Source organism: Drosophila santomea, chromosome 3R, assembly GCF_016746245.2.
Source record: "Drosophila santomea strain STO CAGO 1482 chromosome 3R, Prin_Dsan_1.1, whole genome shotgun sequence".
NCBI lineage: Eukaryota > Metazoa > Arthropoda > Insecta > Diptera > Drosophilidae > Drosophila > Drosophila santomea.
In genome coordinates, this window is record NC_053019.2 from 27,401,663 (window position 1) to 27,422,372 (window position 20,710).

The following is a 20,710-nucleotide window of genomic DNA, read 5'->3' on the forward strand; positions in this document are numbered from 1 at the left end:
TACCTTAATGTCATTATCCACGGTTAATTGTTAATCAGCCCCAGTTAGATCTTTTTTGCTGCCATTTCCCAATCGACCAGTTTAGTATCTAAATAATGCTGTTGGACAAGTTACACATTTTTCTACTATGGCTTATGTTTTGGAAAGCTGAAGGCACATTGAATTGGGAGGGCCGTAAAGAGTTCCTAGTTACAGAATCAGCGAAAATGGACCTAATGCAATTGGACGGCGAACTAATCGACAGTCTAATGAACTACGCCGAGAAAATTGAACAGAAGGTTTCCAGACTAAAAAGGTTAGATATGGATATAGATCTTACAAGAATTCGAATGTAATTATTTACCCTAATGAAATTCTCTATCACAGACTTGCTCAGGAGTTAAGGCAGCCTTTGGAGGCTGCGAAAGGCAGAGAAGAGGAGTACCTGGGTAATCCCCTCCACAGCTTTCCACTCATTCGACACATGTACCAGGATTGGCGTTACCTGGAGGAGTTCATGCAGAAACCAGTGGGAGAAGGTGACTCAAGGAACCCATATACGAACATCTCTCTTTAAAATTATTTCTCTAAATGCAGAGGAAATCGATTTCCTAAGACGAAAGTTACTTGAGTTGCCCTGGCAGGCGGACACCGAGGAAGCCGCCGTCTCCATCTTTCGAGTGGCCGAAACATATGGCATGATGCCCTGGGAAATGGCCAACGGACTCATCGACAACGTTCGCTTCAAGTTAGATACTAAGTATATTTGTTCTTCTCACTATATAGTCTCCCTACCGATCATTAGCTCCACAATGTCAGCTCTGGATTGTTTCGAAGTCGCGAAGTTGTACTTCAAGTGGGGCTACTTCAAGCAGGCACTGCAGTGGATAAGTATCAGTAAAACGCGGATGAAAGAGGAGTATTCCGGAGTGTACGAGGTGCTGGGAATGACTGGCCAGGATGTGGCCCTGCTGCAAGCTCGCTGTTTGGTGGAACTGGGTTAGTGTAGATTTCTAATTAAGTGTATTAAAAAGCTTATTACGTTTTCGTATTCCAGACCTAATAGATGTAGCCCGCGAGGTGCTGCTGAAGCAGCCTGATCTCGCAGAGAATGCGACTAACTTGCTGTACCTATTCGTGGCCAATCCTTTCGAGGCAGTAGATAGTCCGCCCAAGTTAGGTGAAGACTACAAAAGACTCTGCCGCTCCTCGTTCTCTCCGAGGCCTTCAAAACTCCTCTGTCGCTATCATAGCACCACGTCGCTTTTTCTGGTCTTGGCTCCCCTCAAAATGGAGGAGATCTCCCTGGAGCCCTATATAGTGGTGTACCATGACATCCTGCCGGACAAGGATATGCAGCAGCTAATAGCCTTGGCGGAGCCACATTTGAGACCCACAGAAGTCTTTGAAGAGGATAAGAGTGAGGCAAGGACCAGTGACCGCTCAGCAATCGGAACCTTTCTTCCTCTCAAGGACATGAAGCCATCTGGTAAATCACTTTTGGATCGGTTGACGCAGAGGATGCGGGATATCACTGGACTACAAATACGCCACGAAAGTCCCTTTAATATTATCAAATACGGGTTTGGAGCTCACTACGCCACTCACTTTAACTTCTTCAAGGAGACAAACTCGGAAACTGAAGGACACGGCGATCGGATGGCCACCGTCCTTTTTTATGTGCGTTTTCTTATACAACAATTCCTTGGAAATTCAAGTGTTTCTGTTTCAGCTAAATGATGCTCCGAATGGAGGTGCCACTGTCTTCCCGCGCATAGATGTTAAAGTTCCTGCGGAACGGGGAAAAGTTCTGTTCTGGCACAATCTGAATGGCGAAACCCACGATGTGGAGCCCAACACTTTGCACGCCGCTTGTCCAGTCTTTCATGGCTCCAAGTGGGGTGAGATATATCACATTTTGATAACTTGGCTGGAAAATAATATAGTTTTGTTCCAGTAATGGCAGCCTGGATACACGAGTATGATCAGATGTTCATACAACCCATGTACCGCGAGGGAAAGATGAAGCCCTGAAATATATATTAAAATTATATTTAAAACTTTAGATATAAAACCCAGATATCTTTTTTTAAAGGAAGTATATTTGTTACTTTAAGAATTATTCACACCCTAACTAACCGTGAAACATATCGAATTGAAAGTCTACCTCAGAACAGTTTTTTCAAGCCGACTAGACAGCTTTCAGAAGTTCAAGAAATGATCGCAGGAAATGATGAGCTGTGTTACAAACAATATTATAGTTTCTATAATTTTTGGTCTGAGCTGGATAGCTGAGAGCAGCGGAGATCGCATAAACTATGTAACCTCAGCGGAGGAGAGGATGAACCTGCTGCAAAAAGATAGAGAACTCATCATCGTGCTCGACAGTTACGCAACTGAGCTGAATGATAAAATCATCATGCTGAAAAGGTGATTTAGATATCATTAGATTACAGCTTAATATGTTTTATATTTTAGAATAGTTAAAGAGTTGAAACAACCTTTAAAAAAGGCTAGGAAAAGGGAGGAGGAGTACTTGTCCCATCCCATAAACAGGCTATCACTCATGCGTCAGATGCACGAGGATTGGGAACCGCTGGAGAAGCTCTTGAAGCAGCCAGTGGGGCAAGGTAAGATCTCTTTCCATTTTACACCTCATTTCAATATCTCAAAACCATATCAGAGAAACTGGCATTAATCGAGAAAATGCGAGAGGAGCTCCCAGTGGAAAGCGATCTGGTTGAGGCCAATCAAGCCCTGTTTCGCATAGTACACACATATGACTTGGAGCCCAAGGATGTGTCCACAGGACTGGTTGATGGAGTTCAATACAGGTGAGTGCCTTTAGCAATTACCTCCGAGTCCAGTATCATAGTACCTTCCTAAATAATAGTGGCAAGATGTCTGCTGGTGATTGCTTCACCATGGGAACGTTCTCCTTCAAGGCGGGTAGCTACCAAACAGCATCCAAGTGGCTGAGTGCAGCCAAGGATTTGCTGGTGAATCAGCCACGTAGATACCATGAAGTGATCGGGGTCACCAAGGCGGATGTTACATTGCTGCTTGCTCGCTCTCTCATAGCCAGTGGTGGGTACTTCCTGCGTCCTCTAGGAACTCCAATCTGTAGATGAATCTTTTGCAGGCAATATATCCAACGCACGGGAAATGCTGATGCGGGATTCCATGTTTGGTGAAGCTGGCAATGCACTTGCTCTCCACTTTCTGAGAAACCCGCCAAAGCCGAGTATCAACTTGGAGTCCTGTGAATCGGGAGAATCCTTTAATCTGCTTTGTAGATCCGTGAGCAGAAGACAAGCGAGTGAATCCAAGCCCTCGAGGCTTCAGTGTCGCTACAATGCCACTACTACGTCCTTCTTGAGATTGGCTCCCCTTCGAATGGAGGAACTTTCTCTGCATCCGTATGTGGTTCTTTATCACAATGTGCTAAGTGATCCTGAGATCGAGAAGCTGCAGCTGATGAGTGAGCCATTCCTAGAGCGTGCGAAGGTGTTTCGAGTGGAAAAGGGCTCTGATGAAGTAGGTGCCAGTAGAGCCGCTGATGGCGCGTGGCTTCCACACCAAGAAACCGAGCCTGAAGATCTCCAGATCTTGAACCGCATTGGACGCAGAATCGGAGACATTACGGGTCTAAGTACTCGCAGTTGAAGGCAAATGCAGCTCCTAAAGTACGGCTTTGGTGGTCATTTCGCACCGCATTTCGACTATTTCGACTCTAAAACTTTCTATTTGGAGATGGTGGGCGATCGCATCGCCACGGTTCTCTTCTATGTAAGTGTGAGCAGAGATTCTTAGGTATTTGGTGGAAAAGCAAGCCTTTTATCCAACAGCTTAACAACGTTGAACATGGTGGAGCCACAGTTTTTCCCAGCATAAACCTGGCTGTGCCAACCCAAAGAGGTTCGGCATTATTTTGGCACAATCTGGATGGACAGTCCTACGACTATGATACACGCACTTTCCATGGCGCCTGTCCTCTTATATCTGGCACTAAGTTGGGTGAGTTTAGAAGTATTATGACTACGAAGCTCCTTGGTAATTATTCAATTCTGCAGTAATGACACGCTGGATTTATGAATTGGATCAAATGCTTCTTATGCCCGCAGTACTTCCTCCTCGCAGTCGCAACTTCAGCAGATCACTTCGCAATCAAAACTAGTTTTAGGACTAACATTTCATTATTTAATAAATTTATTTACCACCTAAGTAGTTGCTAATTCATCTTTCTTTATTAGTTGATTACCCCACCATATCACAGTAGTTTTCCTCGCAATTTCCACTCCATACCTTGAACTTCAATCTGGATCCCTTGGTTCGCTTTCTTGGCCGGCATTGGTCATCAGCTCAGTGCACCATTAAGTGGGCAATTAAATTCAATTAGCCGCAGCTCTCCACCTCTCCCAGCAAAACTTCCCTGTGGTTCGGGCTGCCATTTATCACGCCTGGCTGAAGGTCCTCCTCCTTTTTGGGTTCAAGTCACCCAGTCACCCAGCCACTCTCCTCAAGAGTTCTGTGCAAGTTTGCACTTCGATTTCGATTGGCGCTGCTAATAATTTTCCGGATTTATTGTTTGCTCGCATCCTGTTTGCTTGGCACTCAGAAGGAAAGTTTTCCAATTCCAATTCCATTGCCTTGCCTTGCCGACTTGGATTTCAATTAAGATTGATGGCGTGCACTTTTCTCCCTGCGTGGTGTAATGCATTTGTCTTGATTTCACCTTCCCGAATTGCGTCCTTTCATCTGCCAGACAACACATGTATGCAGGTTTCTCCCATTTCCCCCTCCCTCTCAAAAGGTAACATCAGCCATTTATCAAAATTTGCGCACACCCTGCGGATGAGTGATGTGTTCGAGGGGCAGGAAAGTGACTACGATTGGCATGCCTTCATTTATTTGCGTGCTTTCTGGCCAAGAGCGATGGCAAAGGTACTTTATTAAGTTTAGGTACTACTCGGGATACTAGACTCATTTAAAAAGTACCTCTAGTAAACCGTAAAGAGAATAGATAGTAAGTAATTCCAAATTAAATGGACTTATAAGAGTACCTTGTACCTATCCATGATTCATCTAGCAATGGTATGTCGTACCACTCTCTTGCAATCTGTACTTGCCTTAAATTGCTTTTTTCAATGCCAACGGCTGCTGCTGCAAGGACCTCCAGGAGCACATCCTGCTCCTGCACATCCTGTCACATGCGGAGCCAAATGTCATTTCAGCAAAATCCCTCAAGTCGTTCGTCTGCCCTTTTTGGCCCTGTGTGCGTAGGAAAACATTGTGCAAAATATGTTGGCAACATTTTTTTGCGGCTGCTTAAATTGCATTGGGAAATAGGTTGGGGAGCTCTACCAAAAGACAATGAGCTTGTGTTTCTGCGGTGAAAGGTGCATTTGTTACATCCGGGGAATTTCCGCATTTGAATTCGGGCAGCGCGAGTTTTACTGATTGGAACTTCTTTTATTGGGCTTTTAGCTATGCAATTTACATATAGTCCTATTTTATATATAAGCCTGGCCTAAAGCTTCATATCTCCTTAACTTCTAATGGATTTTTTGCATCCTATCTCAGAGATAGATCTACAAACCAAAATCCTTAAAGGGATTTGCTTTCATCCTCCGCTTGTTGCTTGTTGTTCTGCGCTAATAAAATTAAAATGCCAACCATTTGCACTCAACAGCGAGTTTCCCGAAATGCGATACTCTGAAGTCAAATCTCCGGAACTTCGTCTCCGTTGGCTGTTAAAAAATTAGCAACAATTTTTCAGCATCGCATCAAAACGCGCCCGACTGTCAACCGTCAACCGCATCCCGGAATGAATCCACCCCCTTGGAATCCCAATCCAAGTGCCACTTATCAAGGAGCTGACTTACTTCCAGCTACACCTTGTTACACCCCTGCTCGGAAAACCGCGCACTTTGTCATCTGGGAACATCTCCTCTGCCATCCGAGGGGTAATTTGATATGCTGTGGCTTACATTTTTTATCCACCATTACCACAAAACGATTTACTTCCGCATGGCAATTTGCTTTAAATTTTTATTTAAACAACAATTTGCTCGAGCGCAGATTGAGATTTCCGCTGAACGATTTGTTTGTGCAAAGAGAGGGGGAAGGGGAAAATGGGAAAACGTTTTCCACATTTCCAACTCATTGACGCACCTCAACGTGGCCTTCGCCTCAAGGATCTCTGGCTGCAAAGGACACTCGACAAATTAATTTACTCTAGACTGTGGAGACAGTTGGGCGTGGTCCTGTCCTTGCTCCTTGATGAGTGTCCTTCGTGCTCTCTAAGGATCCTGGCTCACCATTCTTATACTCTTTTTGAGAGCTTTAGCGAATTTTGTGTATGTAAAATGAAGCAAATATAAGTATTTTAACATGAAAACTAAGAATTGATAAACTTTAGTTTTTTAATTATTTACAAAAGTCTAAGAATTTGAATTTGGTTTTTTTATGGTGAGTGTAATTAAGTGGCACATGTTTCTGTCTAATTTTTAATGCCTTTTTTGTTTATCTGTACCTAAAATTGGTTTCGTGTTTGCTGTTGACTTTTCTTTTCGTTCGTATCCTTTTTTTAAAGAAAATACTTTTGCACAGATATATTTGATCTACGAGGTGAAGACACACCCCAGAATAGTCTTTTCCAAAGTTTTTTCTTGCTCTTAATGATTTTGCTGTTTGCGCGGTTTTTAATTTAATTTCTTGCACCTTGGCTAATTGGCAATTGGATGCGCTGGTGCTGCTGACAGTTTCCACTCAAGCATTTTCACCGCCCCGAATTTAAGCTCTTTAAATTATCCCCAAGGATGTGCGAGGTGGGTGGCTGGTCCAAACTCCTGGCGTTAATGGCTCTTTTATGGCCGCCACTGTGCGGTCCCCGCTTTTGTGGCAGCTGCAAATATTTTGCCACTGCACGGCCATCGGATCCGGACCGCCCCCCTTTTGCTGGGCAGGGGGCGTGGCACGGCGGCAGGGTGGCAGCTTGTTCCAGCTGAAATCTAATCTATGCAAGTCCCTCATGCATCCCTCGCCATCCGCAGCGAGACAACTATTTTTTTCGCTTGATTTTGCGCTTTTTTGCTGCCGCTGTTTGGCAGCTTAACCGTTAATTGCCCCTTGAAGAATACCGCTCCGCAGCTCCAGAGCTACAGAGCCCCACTGCTCCATGCCATGGAGTGGACTACAATGGCACTACCACTGGACTACCATTGGACTACCTATGCGGACACGACAGGACACGGACGGACAGCTGTCCTGGGATGCTGCTCTGGTTGTACCCTGTACATTGAGGGCATGATGATTTCTGTTTACTGCGCACCACTTACATCTATTTGTTATTCGATAAAAGGTATCCCTTGGTCCAAAGCCCACCTAGAGTATCCTAACTTGTCTGCTTCTAAGCCCGTGCGTGTGTTTTAATCGGTTTGACTTTGTTGCCTGACCTGCGTGGGGTCAGCAGGGGGGAAAGGGGAAGCAGGAGTGCATGTATACCCATGCTGATGGGTAGGTGAGGAGCTGGGGGTCAGGGTTACACAACAACAAGGACATACAACGTAGCCAGTGCCGCCCGCAGCAGCAGATTGAATCCTAATCGAGGTTTTGACTTTGGTTACGTTGCGTAAACACGCAACAACCGGCACTCACACACACACACACACACACACGACCCCCACGTCTTCCCTTGAAACATCCTTGCTGAACACAGTGCAACGTGGCTCAAGGACATTTTTGTGGAAAGAGCCGTGGAATGGTACCTCTGCGGTAGGCTTTACTGTATGTCCTGCAGTGCACTTTATTGTAGCATACTTGCAGGCAGCTGTTGTTTGCTTGTCCTCGGGGCTTTTCGATGGAAATTGTGGAGTGGTGGTGGCAGGTGGAGGTGATTAGGACCAGCTTAACCCTTTTGGTCCAGTTCCTCATCATGCCTAAAAATTTTTAAGCTCTATTTTTGAAATACTTTTTAATAGAAAAGTTTATAAAATGCTTTTCAGCGGAAGTTTAGGAATTATTAGCTGTGCATTTATTATTTTTCAACTTCACAAAAGTAAAGGGTTAAGACCTCTGGTATTTTCCAGCTTTAAATGCACTTTTAATCGCCAAGTGGTTGGCCAGAAAGTAGAATCAATATTTAACCGCGTCCTGCGTTTGAGGCGCAGCTGTTGACAGGCGGCCAAATGTGGATGCCCCACGTTCAGACAGGGACGGACAGAGAATGGGAGAGAGAGATGGGCGTAGAAGGCGGGAAAGAGATAGTGAAACTTCTGACAGTTTTAAGTTTGACTGCGGAAACTCTACTACTGGAGTCGCAATACTCGCATGTGTGTTGGCAACTTGTGACACAAAGGCGCCGTCTCCATCTACATCTTCAACTTGAATGCCCTTTCCGCCCTGAGTTTTCCCTCTTTTCCAGGCGTTTTCCTTACGTATGCAACTGTGCGCTGACTTGACTTGTCCAACTCCTCTTTGCTTTTTTCCCGCCCAACCTCTCGGCGACCTTCACACAAAACTTGAGCAGCACGTAAGCATTTTCCAACCCCCCCAGAAAGAGTTTTTCTTTCCCTCCTCCCCTCCACGAATGTTTCCCCCGCATTTGTACATACATCAAAAATTTTGTTATGTCTTTGTACGAATTTTGCTTAAATTTTGGCTTTTACTTTTCGTCGACTTCTGCTGCTGAAAAGGTCAGACATTGTCAGTTAAGTGTCCATGTCCAAATCGAAAAAGTGTTGTCCAAGATTTCGAGTGCTTTTCACAATTTTTTAGAGCTCCTTCCATTTTTTTTCCTTTTCGGTTTTTTCCATTCTTGGCCATGCCTTGTCTTCTGGCTCTTATTGAACGCCTTTCGGTTAGGTGTCAATGTGCGAAGCAGAATTATGGCAAATGGTATTGGAAAACTTTGCCAGCTCCCTTCGCAAATGGATATTACAATTCAGTTGGGTTCGAGTAAGCGAAGAAAAGGGCGGAAGCTGTGGACTTAGGTAGTGCAAGATGTGTATGAAAATTGCATAAACAACGTGCTTGTAAGGGGAAAAGTTTTCTCTGCCGCTTAAATTTAGAACAGGAAGCTCTTTGCTAATGGCTCTCTAAATTTGTATAGATGTTATATGTTTAAATGAGGCTTTCCAATTACTAAGGTACGAGATGATAACTTGTAATTATGGTATTCAAAGATATTTGAAACCCTTGATTTATTGACACTTTTTCTTTAATACCCTTTCCATTCGGTTTTAAAATGGGTGTCCTTTTCAGAGTAAATTCCCTCATTGGCTCGATTAACTTTCCCTCTGCTGCCTTATCAGGAATCCAAAACACAGACCAAAAGCACCGTGACATAAATCACGAAATCAACAACTAGCGCAAAACGGTATAAAAATCAAGTTATGGGGGCCGGCAATACAGATTTTGATTTATTGGCTGCTGGCGTGACTCTCTATCTGAATTTGCTGCCAAATAGGTGGGGCAGCATGTATGGGTGAATGGGTAGTGAAACCTACCAAACCCCCTAAGTAGACAGCTCAAAGGCCTAAACGAAGCGAAGCCAACAAGAAGAACATGCGAAAACAAAAACATACAGAGTGGAACCCAAAGCGAAGCCAAACAATGGCGAGCATTTTGATTTGTGACTTGCGACTTTTCACGTAGCGTCCCCATTGCCATACACACAAACACACATACGCACGGGGAAAATCTCCATCAAAAATATGAAAATAAAAATCACGCAACAGGATATTGAAACGTCACACATATGCCACAAGTGCGAGAAGAAAGGGGGAGTGCCGGGTGGCAAAGGACTTCATTCGGCATTAAAACTGTCAGTGGCGCAGATTGCCTGCGGTGGCTAAGGACACCTTCGCACATGATTTATTTGCAGCTGCATTTATTTGCAAAATGTGTGCGTGCATGTGGGTGTGTGAGCTGGAAAGTGAAATGGCGCAAAAAACTGCGCAAATTTCCCGTAAACAGTTGCAGTTTTCTTCGCCTTATTTCGATCCCCCCAGCGAGCACGTGCCTCCGCAGAGTGGGCGAGGTCCTGGGTTCCGGGTTCTGGGTCCTGAGTCCTGTGTCCTGGTGGTCCTGGCCAATTGTCAGCCAGACGGCAAAAGGCAGGACTGATTGGAACTTTGAGCCTGCAGCTTCTGGCTGGGCGGACGTGCAGCGAAAGTTTAAATAAACACGACCAGCAGTGCGAATCGGGGGGCATTTTCCAAAGAGAGAGTGGGAAAATAAATTAAAGTTGCGCGAAATGTCAGGCGATGGCTTCAAAACAAGCACAAATGGCGCTTGTGGAGATGCACAGGATATTATAATCGATTTAGAGCAGTTTTTCAGGATGTGTTTAACTAGATCTTTATACGATAAACAAGTGCGCTTAATCAGGAATAGTTACCCAGTAAGATTGCACAATAACTTCTCTTTATAAAGTCGTGGAGCTGTAGTTTTTGGTACAGCTCACTTCTTTAAGGTCCTGCCATAGTTTACAGGGAGTAAGCGAAACAATGTCCCTCCCCCAATTTCGTTCCACCTACTCAGAACTCGTCGTCGTGTGTGTGCCTAGCCTGAAAGCATATCCATTTCACGCCCAAGTGCCGTGGCTTCCTTGGAACCGTGTGTCAAATCCATTAACCTTCTGTTTACTTTTCTACGTCCAGTGGCCGCAGCAGCAGGGAAAAAATCAAAAGGAGCAACTCACACACACTCACTGTATGCGGCGATGGTGTAGTGAAAGTGTTTTGTGGGAGAAATTTGATACTTTCGGCAAATTGTGTTGCACACTTGAGGTCCTTGGAGCTCAGCAAGGACTACTGCCCCCCACTCCGCCATAAATCTTACCTAGGCGTGCGAGAAATGGAGCGGGAAATAACCGCACAGGACCTCCCATTCGCACACATATCCTTGCAGCAGTCGAGCTGCTCAGAAATGAGTATTAAGTTGACGTAAATTGCGGTCCATTACATTAACCAGAAGGAAGGACTCTGGAATTGGGCACTGAAGGTCGGGCTGCCAATTAACCTCGTGTCTCTGTTAATTGCTTTTGTTGTTTCGCTTACAATTGAACAAACATCGATGCTTTATTTATGGGGAAAAAATAATAGGGCAAAGTTCTAGGTAATAAAAGTATGGAATGCGTTACTACAAACTTCTAAAGTTGCTCATGCCTTTTGATTTTGGGTAATAAGATCCTCATAATCAACTCTTTTAATACAAAGACTAATGTAATCCTCTTGCAGATCATTAAACCCTCTAATATATTGTGTGTTTTCTTTGCTCACCTTCTTGTCTACAGATGAATATCTTAGCTTTCCCCCTGGAAAATACGTCTAATGGAATTAAAAAGCATAAATCCGCATCTGATTCGCTAGCGATAAAATAAAAACTCAGCGCGGGCATTAAGCGAATGAAAACCGCATTGGGGGAAAAACAAAGGAAAAGGCAAGGAAAACGTAAGCGTAAATGATTTAAGAACTTTATCGGACATCAGCGACCAGCAGGAAAAAAGTGGTCAGAAAACAGAAAACAAGGCACTCGGCGGATGGAAGATGGAGAATGGAGTGCAAAGGACACTTGCCAGGAGCTTAAATAGAACGCTTGTAGGTGATTATGCAGCACATAATTTATGCAGGCCACCAGGACTCAGGACAACAGAACAATGACCAACCTGCTGGGGGAGGAGTGAAGGGAAAGGGGAGGGCGAGGGGAGCCGCCAAACTGATTTAATTAAGCAGGTGATTAAAGTTGATGCCGGTTATTTGTAGCAGCCAAGAGAGCAACAAGGATGCTCCGCTTCGCATCCTGTTGCTCCTTGCGCCATCTTCTGTTGTCCTAAAAGGAAGCGTGAAAAGTGCGAGCAAACTTTTCCGCCAACGGAACTGTTCATTTGGTATCCTACGAAAAAGGGACAACAATGCAAATTTTGTTGGCTTGTTGCAGGGCAACATGGCGTATGCGCAACTTTCTGTTTACAGAACGGGAAAAGGTCAGAAAGTGCAATCAATGGAAATTAAAATTCAATTAGAGGAGCTTTAAAGCGAAGAAAATGCTATAAATCGGGAGTCTTTTAAAGTGGTCTATAAAAGGGAGAGTCCTATAAAGGTAGATATTTAATAAAGCGTTTGTTGGAGAAATAAATTGACTTTAAAGGGAAAGATATACCATTCCATTCATCTGAGCATTTTCATACTGATGGGCGCTTCGAGAAAGTGGCAGTTGCAGTCGTTTGGTCCCTGAATTTACTGCGATGACTGGACATGTGCTTTGTCATGAGTTTGGGTCCTTGTATCTTACACAAAATCGATTCGGTTGCGAGGACAAGGCCAGAACGCACTCGACAATAAAGCGCAAGAATCAACAATTATGTTAATTTTCTTTGTGGGTCAATGTCTCGCTGTGTGTGTGTGTATGTGCGTGTGCATCTGTGTGCGGCTTGTATTTTACGGCCATATCTTGGGCCAACTGTCAGGCGAAGACAGCTGCAGTGGCTAAAATAAATTAACATTATTTATGAAGAAATCGCAAATTTCGCCTTCGCACACGATATGCGCCATGTTAAGTTTAGGCTGTCGCCCCTACATTTCCCCTGCTGTTAGTTAACAGAGAAAGTTAGTTAACAGAGAGCCGGCGGCACTGCGCATGTCCTTCGCTCACACCTCAGAGCAAATACCTAGGCACGTGCTTCAAGTCTGGCTGAGATATATATAATGTACCTTACGCATCCACCAATCTACCTGCGCCAGTGGACCCCTTACCTCCTCCTCCTCCTCTCGCTCCACCCTCTTTAAGCTTATATGTATATGTCTGTATATGTATACCTGCTTTAGGTGTTGGCCCATCGTCTTCGTTTCGTCGTCGTTTGGCTAGAAGAGTGCGGCATGTCGAGATGTAGGTGCCAGCTGCGCTGCTACCTCTCTCTCTTACCTGTGGGTAGCCCCCTCCCCCTGCCTTTCCGCCCGGCGCCACCCCCTTTCAGTTACCCAGCTGCAACCTCAACCGCAAGTAACAGTTGTTATTCGTCGTGCGTTTTTCGTTCGTTGGCTTTGCTCTCACAGATACACTCACACACATACACACACAGATGTTCTGGCCAGCACACACACACACATATACAGTGACAGCCAGGTTATTGCCTGTGCTGCTGTCTCGCTCGCTCTTATTGGCTCATATGGATGTGCTACCTACGCTTTTTAAGGTGAGCACGAAAATGTTGGCAGCCAACCAAAGTTGAGCACCTTCGAGGGGTTTTCCACGCAAGGGGGTGGGGCTCCATGTGTTTTTCCGACGGCCACAGCAAAATCTCAGGCTGCTGGAAAGCTTATTTCTATTTTATTTTATCCTAAAGCTAAAAACTTTTAACTGAAAAACCCCTTAATCGCTTGGCCTAATTGTATTGTTTTTCATGATTTATTGTGAATTTATTCTTATGTTTTCCTCAACCTTTCTCTATTACGTAGTTATTTTCCTATATTTTTCCTGCTCCCCCTTGCACCCCCTTAGTTCGCCCACAAGCTTTATGTTCCCCATCAACGTCATCGTCATTTTCCCTCGTCGTGTGCTCGTCAACGTCGTCTGTTCTCATCTGTTGGCTCGGCTTTCACCTTTTCCTCCGCCGCTTTCCCCGACCGCTTTTCCCCCGCCCTCCCGCCGCCACCCCCTTTCCCAGTGAGTGCGTGAGTGTTTGTGAGGTGCTCTCAGCTCGTCTGGAGTTTTTGTGTAGCGCAGGTTTAGGTGCGCAGCTTTCGCTCGTTAGGTACTCGGTTTTTTGCCAGCTTTTCCTTTTTTATTTCCACTTTGCCACTGCTGTCTTAGGTAAATACAAATGGGAAAGCGAGAGAGAGCGAGCGAGAAGAAGAGAGACGAGACGAGAGAGAGGAGCAGGTGCGCCGGGAAACTCGAGCTAACTAAAACCCAGCCCCTGCTCCTGCTCCATCTCCTGCCCTTCGCCTGCTCCTGCTCCTCTCCAGAAATGAAGGTGTGTCTCTCCGAGTGCGTTAGGTGCTCCGCTTCGTCAGGAGGAAAATGATGGTGGGAAGGCGGAAAAGCGGGGGCAACTGTGATTTATGCCAGCCAATGGTTGAGCTCCTGGCTACGTGTGGTAGGTAAGTAGGTGTGACACCAGTGTCGCTCCGTCTCCGTCGCTCATACGCCACGTGGGCTAAAAAATGGCGACTCGGCTGCTCGCACCTATGAGCGTTCAGCTACTCGGGCCACTGGCATGGGGAAAACTTTTCTAATTAGCCAGTGGCCAAAGGATAGAGGAGGGGTGTAAGCTAGGAGGCAAGCCATAATGTAGGAGCGAGGGAAAACTTTTCTTTTCGGCCCCTCGGCAGGCGCGCCTCTTTATGGATTTTTCGACTGCCCGCTGGTTTATTTTCCCTTGTTTCTTTCTTTTTTTTGCTCTTCCTCCCTACAGCTTTTCACAGTTTTCCCCCCATTTTCTCGGCGGTGTCAGTGTCCTCGTTAGGATGCTGGAGCATTTTCTTGTGCGCAGCGATTTTCCTTCTCTCATTGTTGCAGATAAAATCGATAGCTCTTTATGGCAATTTAATATGACCTTCGTGGCTTACTTATACACATAAATTCTGTACTTTTGCTAGGCTCTTTATGGCCTTCCCTTCCCTTTCCTCGTAGGCTGTTTTTGTTTATAATGCTGCGTTTTCATTCGACGTTTTCTTTGGGGCTTTTTGCAACTGCTTTTTGCAACTGCTACTTTCGACTGTTTCAACAGGTCGTATGCGCAATCTGTTGCCACCCATTTCTCGGCCATGCTCTGCCAGAGGTCAGCGAATTGACATTGAACTTCGCCAGCTATTGAACTCTTTCTTTGTGGCCTCAAATCGACGCGACCATCATAAACAGATATCTCAAGCCATCATCAATGTATTGGGACGGATCAGGGATAAAGGACGTTTATCTGTCGCATTTCTCTAAGCTCTATTAAGACACAAACATTTTTGAAACATATTTTTCAGACTATTTTTCTTCTAGCGAAGGAAAATGCATTCCTCTACTATCTGTGCTGGAAAATCACAACGACCTAGAGATGGAAAAATTACTTTACAGATTAAGTCGGGATTTATTTGTATAACTGTTCTGGTTATTCTGTTCAGTACTGTTCAGTAAAATGCTTAAAATTACGTAGAAAATATAAGGAATAGAATTCAGAGCTCATACAACGAAGTATTCAGAATGAAAGCATTAAATACCTTGAATAAAGTGATCCGATTGACAAATACTCTTCTGTAGAGAAGTAAACCTGGTGGTCAAAATATTGAGCTAGAAGCTCCCTGCAAGAATCCACTTTGAGGTTTGTCTGTTGGCACAAGAACATGTCCCACACTCACCCATTCCAATCCTTCCCCTGAGTTCAACAATAAGTCAGGGCATTAGTCGCTTGAGAAATTGTCTGTTTACCTTGTTGGCCAGTCGCCTTTTGCCGTTTCCAGTTGTGCCGTTTGCCAAATGGCACTCAAAGCGCTGAAATATGAAAAATGAGACGCAGGAAGCGAAATTACAAGCCGTGGCCAGGAGTATCCTTCCATCCGACCATCCGGCCATCCTGGTTTCCTGCAGCACCTCCAGACTCCAGGAAAACCCGCAGAGTGAGAGAAACAGAGAGAGAGAACCAAATGAAAAGTTGAAGTAATAATTGTGCGGCGGAGGCGACGACGACGACTTCGCCAGGGGCAGCCTTACACATTTTCATTTGGTCATGTCCGGTGGTGTCCGACGATGGGTAATGTTTGTCCAGACGACCCCAAGTAGCCCAACACACGTATCCACTGACTCACACAGCTGCTGCTCCTTGATTTTTTCACTCGGTATCTGGCAAGTAATGGGGTATATTGGAATCTCTAAATGCCAGAATGCTTCTCAGGGAGTAGCTAAAAGTGAGCAAGTGTTGAGTGCTATGGATAAATCTGTCCCATTTTGGTTTCTAGCAGCGAGAGAAGAAAACTAGTACGAGGTGTTCCAGTAGTCGAACTCCTCAATCATTATTTTATCTTTTTTCACTCTCCGCTTTCCATCTTAGTGTTCCAGCACTCTGTCAACGGCAAATGTTGCCAAGGACTGCTGACCACTGTCCATGCGAAGAGGAGCAGGCAAATGGAAAATGAGCAGGAAAAGCCAAAGGAAAGCTGCTGCTGTAGAGGATGGAGAAGGACCAAGCAGCAGGGACACCTCTAAGTGGGCTTCATCAGTCGCGCTTCGCTGGGCGCCGGCAGCGTCATAATCGTCCTGTTCTGCTCATCATCTTCTCGCCGACTTTCTCTCCTCGTCTTTGGCTTGTTTGCCGTCTTTTGCGGTTGCCGGTTTTGGGGTCAAAGTTCAGGCTTCCTCTTTGAAAAGTCCTCTAGTCTTTATTTATCTTTAAGATTTTCAACTCAGTGCACAGGTTTTTTGTCCACACGCTGACTTATGACCACAACAATGCGACAGTCTGTCTGCTTAACTGGCCACAAGTGTGCACTGCTAAAAATAAAGGGGTCTAATTGAGAGAGAGATTATTATTGTCCTTATTTTTTATAAGTTTTTTTATTAAGTTCCTAGCATATCCATATGCTTTTCGATATAAGCAATACATCTCGGATTTAGAGAGTATGAGATTTCTTTGCATTTTCTCAGTGCAACGTGTAGTTTGTAGTGTTTGTCACTGTGTCCACTCGCAACTGCCATTCACAGTGTGTCCTCCACAGGACATGTGAGAGTGTGTGGCAGGACTTGGACCGCCGCTAAGTGGAAACTGTAGTTTTTCTTACTTATGTGCTGGCAGGAGAGCGCGGCTCATAAAGATTTGTGTCTGCGCTCTAATGTCATAAGTCAAGTGCTGGTCGCAGTTCAAGAACTCACGTGTTCGAAGGAGTAGAGCCACCTCCGTGACCCCATATCCCAGTGCTTTCGTTGGCTTTCCTTTCCCGTGGCCAAAATGAGCTAAGAGCAAACTCTTTTTGGAGCTTAATTGGGAGAGGGCATTAAGCAATTACTGCGAACTACCTCGAGTGGACTTTCGGCTTTAATTTAATTTGTCACACTTTGCGAGTGCAGACAACTTTACACTCTGGCCACAGCAAAGTAGAGCAGCTGGCAGGGTCCCTCGGGAGGAAGGGAGGGGGTGGGGGGGAAATGGGGCTTGTGGTCTGGCACAGCCATTTTCAATTTGACTATGCCGGAAGTTACCTGCTGGTGCCAACATCTTACCCACACACACACTCCGCAAGTCCGGCACTGAAGTCATTTCCTGTGCCCAGGATGCCCTCCTCCTTGTTCCCTGCCTGCCAGTCCCGAGTCCTGAGTCCCGAGTTCCGAGTCCTGTCCAGAGTGGTTTTACGAGCAAGTGTCCCATGTGGCCAGCAGGGACTAGATTAAATTGGCATCTTTTGTTGTGTAGTGACTTTGTTCTCGCAAATGAGAATGTGAGCAAATTAAAAGTTGGCCAACTAGGGAGTAGGTGAGAGCACTATGAGTGGTTGAGCAGCATTTCTCTATTGAAAAGGTCAAGCCATCCATCAAGTGAAGAACTCTTATTAATGCCTCGCATTTGCAGGCTTTTCCTGGCGATTAATGAAATATTTACAAGCTCGATTGGGCAGGCAATGAATGCTAATTAATCGGCTGCCTGGCTTTCTTGTCTTCACGGCTGAGGAGACTTTCAAAATAGATGGCAGTGAGCGCTTAAAGCACCGAATTCAAGAAATTGTCGCATAATTGAAAAAGTTTGAAGCCCATAAATAGTTGTTTGAAACAATTCGATGAATGCAAGTCTATGTTGCATTTCCACTTCTGAGCATGCGGTTCCATCTCGAGCTTGAACTTTTCTTACGAGCCAAAGTTTGCTGTGGCTCGTAGGCTGTGGATAATGCAATTTGGGGTTCTGGCCGTATCTGATTTCCGTCTGTGGTGGGTCAGCAATTTATGATACGCACACTTTCAATTTCCCTTTCGATTTTTGTGGCCACTCTAATTGCCCGATACGCATGGCATACTGTATTAATCGAGGCAGCAGGGCAGACAGAAACAAAACAAGTTAATTAAACGCTTCCGTTTTGCGCTCGCTTTTTGCATGTTATCAATGTCCTGGCATCACTGGGTCCTTTAATTACGCAGATTTGTATGCGGCTACCGACTTTCACTTCTCCACATGTCTCAGCTTACAGGCTTTTGGGGACGTTCTTGTTCTTATATGTAAATTTATTATTTATTAACATTAATTATGGTGGTCAGTCGTTGTAATTGAAGAAGCCTTTCGCCTCCAGTCGCCAATTCAGGGTGTCATCGGGTTTCTTGTGCTGATGTCAGCGGCCTAATTAACTGGCCATTTGTGTGCTACGCACTCTCCGGCTTTTGAAAGTTCACCAGTTACCAATGAGAGTAGGCCTCTTGATATGCCGAGCATAACTGTAACTTCATTTGAATGCTTCCTACATGACAAAATAAGAGCTTTGATTTATGATCCGCATGTCCTGATTATTTTATTTCAGCTAAGCCAGATTTATATCTTCGATTGCTGAGCGCCTTTTTATTTAAAACGATTTTCTTTTCACACATCCTTAATACGAAGCTCAAGCAGATCCTTTAACTCAATCCTAGTTGTTGCGCTGAAAAGTAGGCAACGCTTTTAGTGCTCGAAGTTTGCATACGCATTAAACGGTTTAACATGCAATTAACACGGTAAGCTCGCACATATGTGTGTGTGTGTAAGTTTGCATACGCACTTGTTGTCGTACGTGTTAATAAAACTAATTTGATTAGCTAACTAGTGTAAGTAGCGGTTTGCACTCGTCTGTTTGCCTACGCCAGCCACTAAAACTCGAACCGCCTCCCATTTTACCCTTTAGCCGCATATCCTGTGTGTTTTGCGATGCCTAAAACAACAAGCTGGCTGTGTTTTTGGTGGGCTTTCTGGGGTTAAACGTGTTGGTTGGGTATCGCACACGTTTGGCATTAATTTAATCCTTCCGCAGAATAAAGTGATAGCGCCACTAACAAGGCAAACACATTAAATATTTATGCAGACATCAGCAAACTCACACATGTACGAGTATTCGAAATTAGTCCTTTACAGCTCGCGCGTGTGAGTGTGTGTTTGTGTGTGTGTGTGAGACTTTTAATTGCTGTCGTCAAAGGCTGAGGTAAGAATAATTGCAAGATTGGGAATAATGTGTCAAGTTGTGTGATGTGAGGCGGTGGCTGATTACATCAAAGAGCAGCGCCACACACACCACACACACAGATGCTCACCCATACAGTCGCACTTTGAAGTGTCAACAGGCAAAGGACGAAGCCGAAAAGGAGGCGACAAAAACAACAACATAGACGTTATCCATCATGGGATCTTTCACTTTTGTCAGCGAAATAACAATGGCCTCTTAATTACACCAGTGTGTGCCACTCTCCTCGTCTGTGTGTGGGTATTTTTTCGTGAGTATGGGTCTGTGATATTAAACACTGAGGAAAATATACTGGTTACTTTAAATAAAAATCATCCTTAGTCATTCTAGGTATTTATAGCTTAATCAAGAGTTTATTGATTATTGATTGAACGGTTTAAAAACTCTTTACGATTATTTGGCACTAAGCACTTCTTGCTGTGTAAAATGCAGCCATGTGCTGGTGTTTGTTTAGTCGGATGTTTGCTCGACACTTTCCTTTGGCTTGTCTTTGCTGGGCGGCATTTGGTTATGGCCAGCACTTGTTGGCAACTTTTCTTTTGGCCTTTTTTGTCGTCGGCTGCCGTTTCCTTTCCATTCCTTTGCATTCCTTGTCGGCCTTTGACTTTGACTTCGCCTGCATTTGGTATAATGAGCACACATCTCGGAGGAGAGTCCGCATGTGAGGATCCTGCGACAGGATGTTAATTTCAATTTAAATGCCGGCCAGCTCCTTGAGAGCACACAATGTCCTTCTGGGCCGCAGGCGAGCGTCTCAAGCAACTTTTTCCAGCTTGGGTCAACTTCCTTGGCTCACTTTTGACTGCCACTTTTGGATGCCACTTTTGACCTCCCTTGCAATTGCATTGACCAAAAGTTGGAGGGCCTGCGGCTCTGGCTGGTGAACTTTAATTGGATTCTTTGTGAGGAGAGGCAGTAATAAACTGCTCCAAGTTGAAATGAATTCATTTTGTGTGTTGACTCAATTTGGCTTCCTGGAAATAATCCCATTGCTGATCTTTCGCCACTCATTTGGCTAATTAAAATGGCATGAGCAAACAGAAGCTCATCCATTAACATTTATGAATTATCGGCTCGAATATAGCACACCGTCATGCCAGCCCCACGGTTGGGGAATCCGCCCCATCTGACAGCCCATAATTCACACATCGAACTCGGGGCTACGGACTAAATCTTGGAGCAGCCGCGGAAATCACGTACAGCCAGGCGAAAGTTGCCGGATCCTTGGCATTATTGTCTTTTAAGCTAACCCAGTTCCCCACGTTACACCCCCTTCCACCCTTCCGCCATCGACCACAACAGCTAATTAACGTTAATTTATTAAATCAGTGAGCAAGTAAAGGCATCCGAGCAACTTTCCTGCAGAATAACAAGCTTGGGCTGGGGCAAAGACAGCGCCAAGAGCTGCCAGAGATAAAAGTTGCACACGACTCAGCTCGGTTCTGAAGCTCAGGCTTAAGCACTTTGGGTTTTTTCATCACCCAGCAGTTAAAGAGTTGTGCTGCATATTGGACATATTAACAAATATAAAGGAAATATAAACTAAATAATATAGT

The 20,710-nt window shown here is 44.9% G+C and overlaps 2 protein-coding genes across 4 annotated transcripts; both read left to right on the forward strand.

Moving 5' to 3' along the window:
• Window positions 1-61: 61 nt before the first annotated feature.
• Window positions 62-2,073, forward strand: LOC120452928 (prolyl 4-hydroxylase subunit alpha-1). Of its 3 annotated transcripts, none has more exons than XM_039637396.2 (7): window positions 62-295; window positions 367-518; window positions 577-727; window positions 785-978; window positions 1,037-1,659; window positions 1,712-1,880; window positions 1,926-2,073. In XM_039637396.2, exons 1-7 carry the CDS (start codon window positions 96-98, stop codon window positions 1,937-1,939), a joined length of 1,503 nt encoding a protein of 500 aa, XP_039493330.1. In that variant the 5' UTR covers window positions 62-95; the 3' UTR covers window positions 1,940-2,073. The 3 variants fall into 3 exon arrangements, with proteins under 3 accessions (XP_039493330.1, XP_039493329.1, XP_039493331.1); XM_039637395.2 differs by having other exon boundaries at window positions 1,937-2,073; XM_039637397.2 differs by lacking the exon at window positions 1,926-2,073 and having other exon boundaries at window positions 1,037-1,661; window positions 1,712-1,839.
• Window positions 2,074-2,209: 136 nt separating this feature from the next.
• LOC120452924 (prolyl 4-hydroxylase subunit alpha-1) lies at window positions 2,210-4,206 on the forward strand. Its single transcript, XM_039637388.2, is given in 7 exon segments — window positions 2,210-2,409; window positions 2,458-2,609; window positions 2,663-2,813; window positions 2,873-3,066; window positions 3,122-3,768; window positions 3,828-3,996; window positions 4,053-4,206. Coding segments are annotated over 7 exon segments (1,617 nt in total). The 3' UTR covers window positions 4,157-4,206.
• The last annotated feature ends 16,504 nt before the right edge of the window (window positions 4,207-20,710 follow it).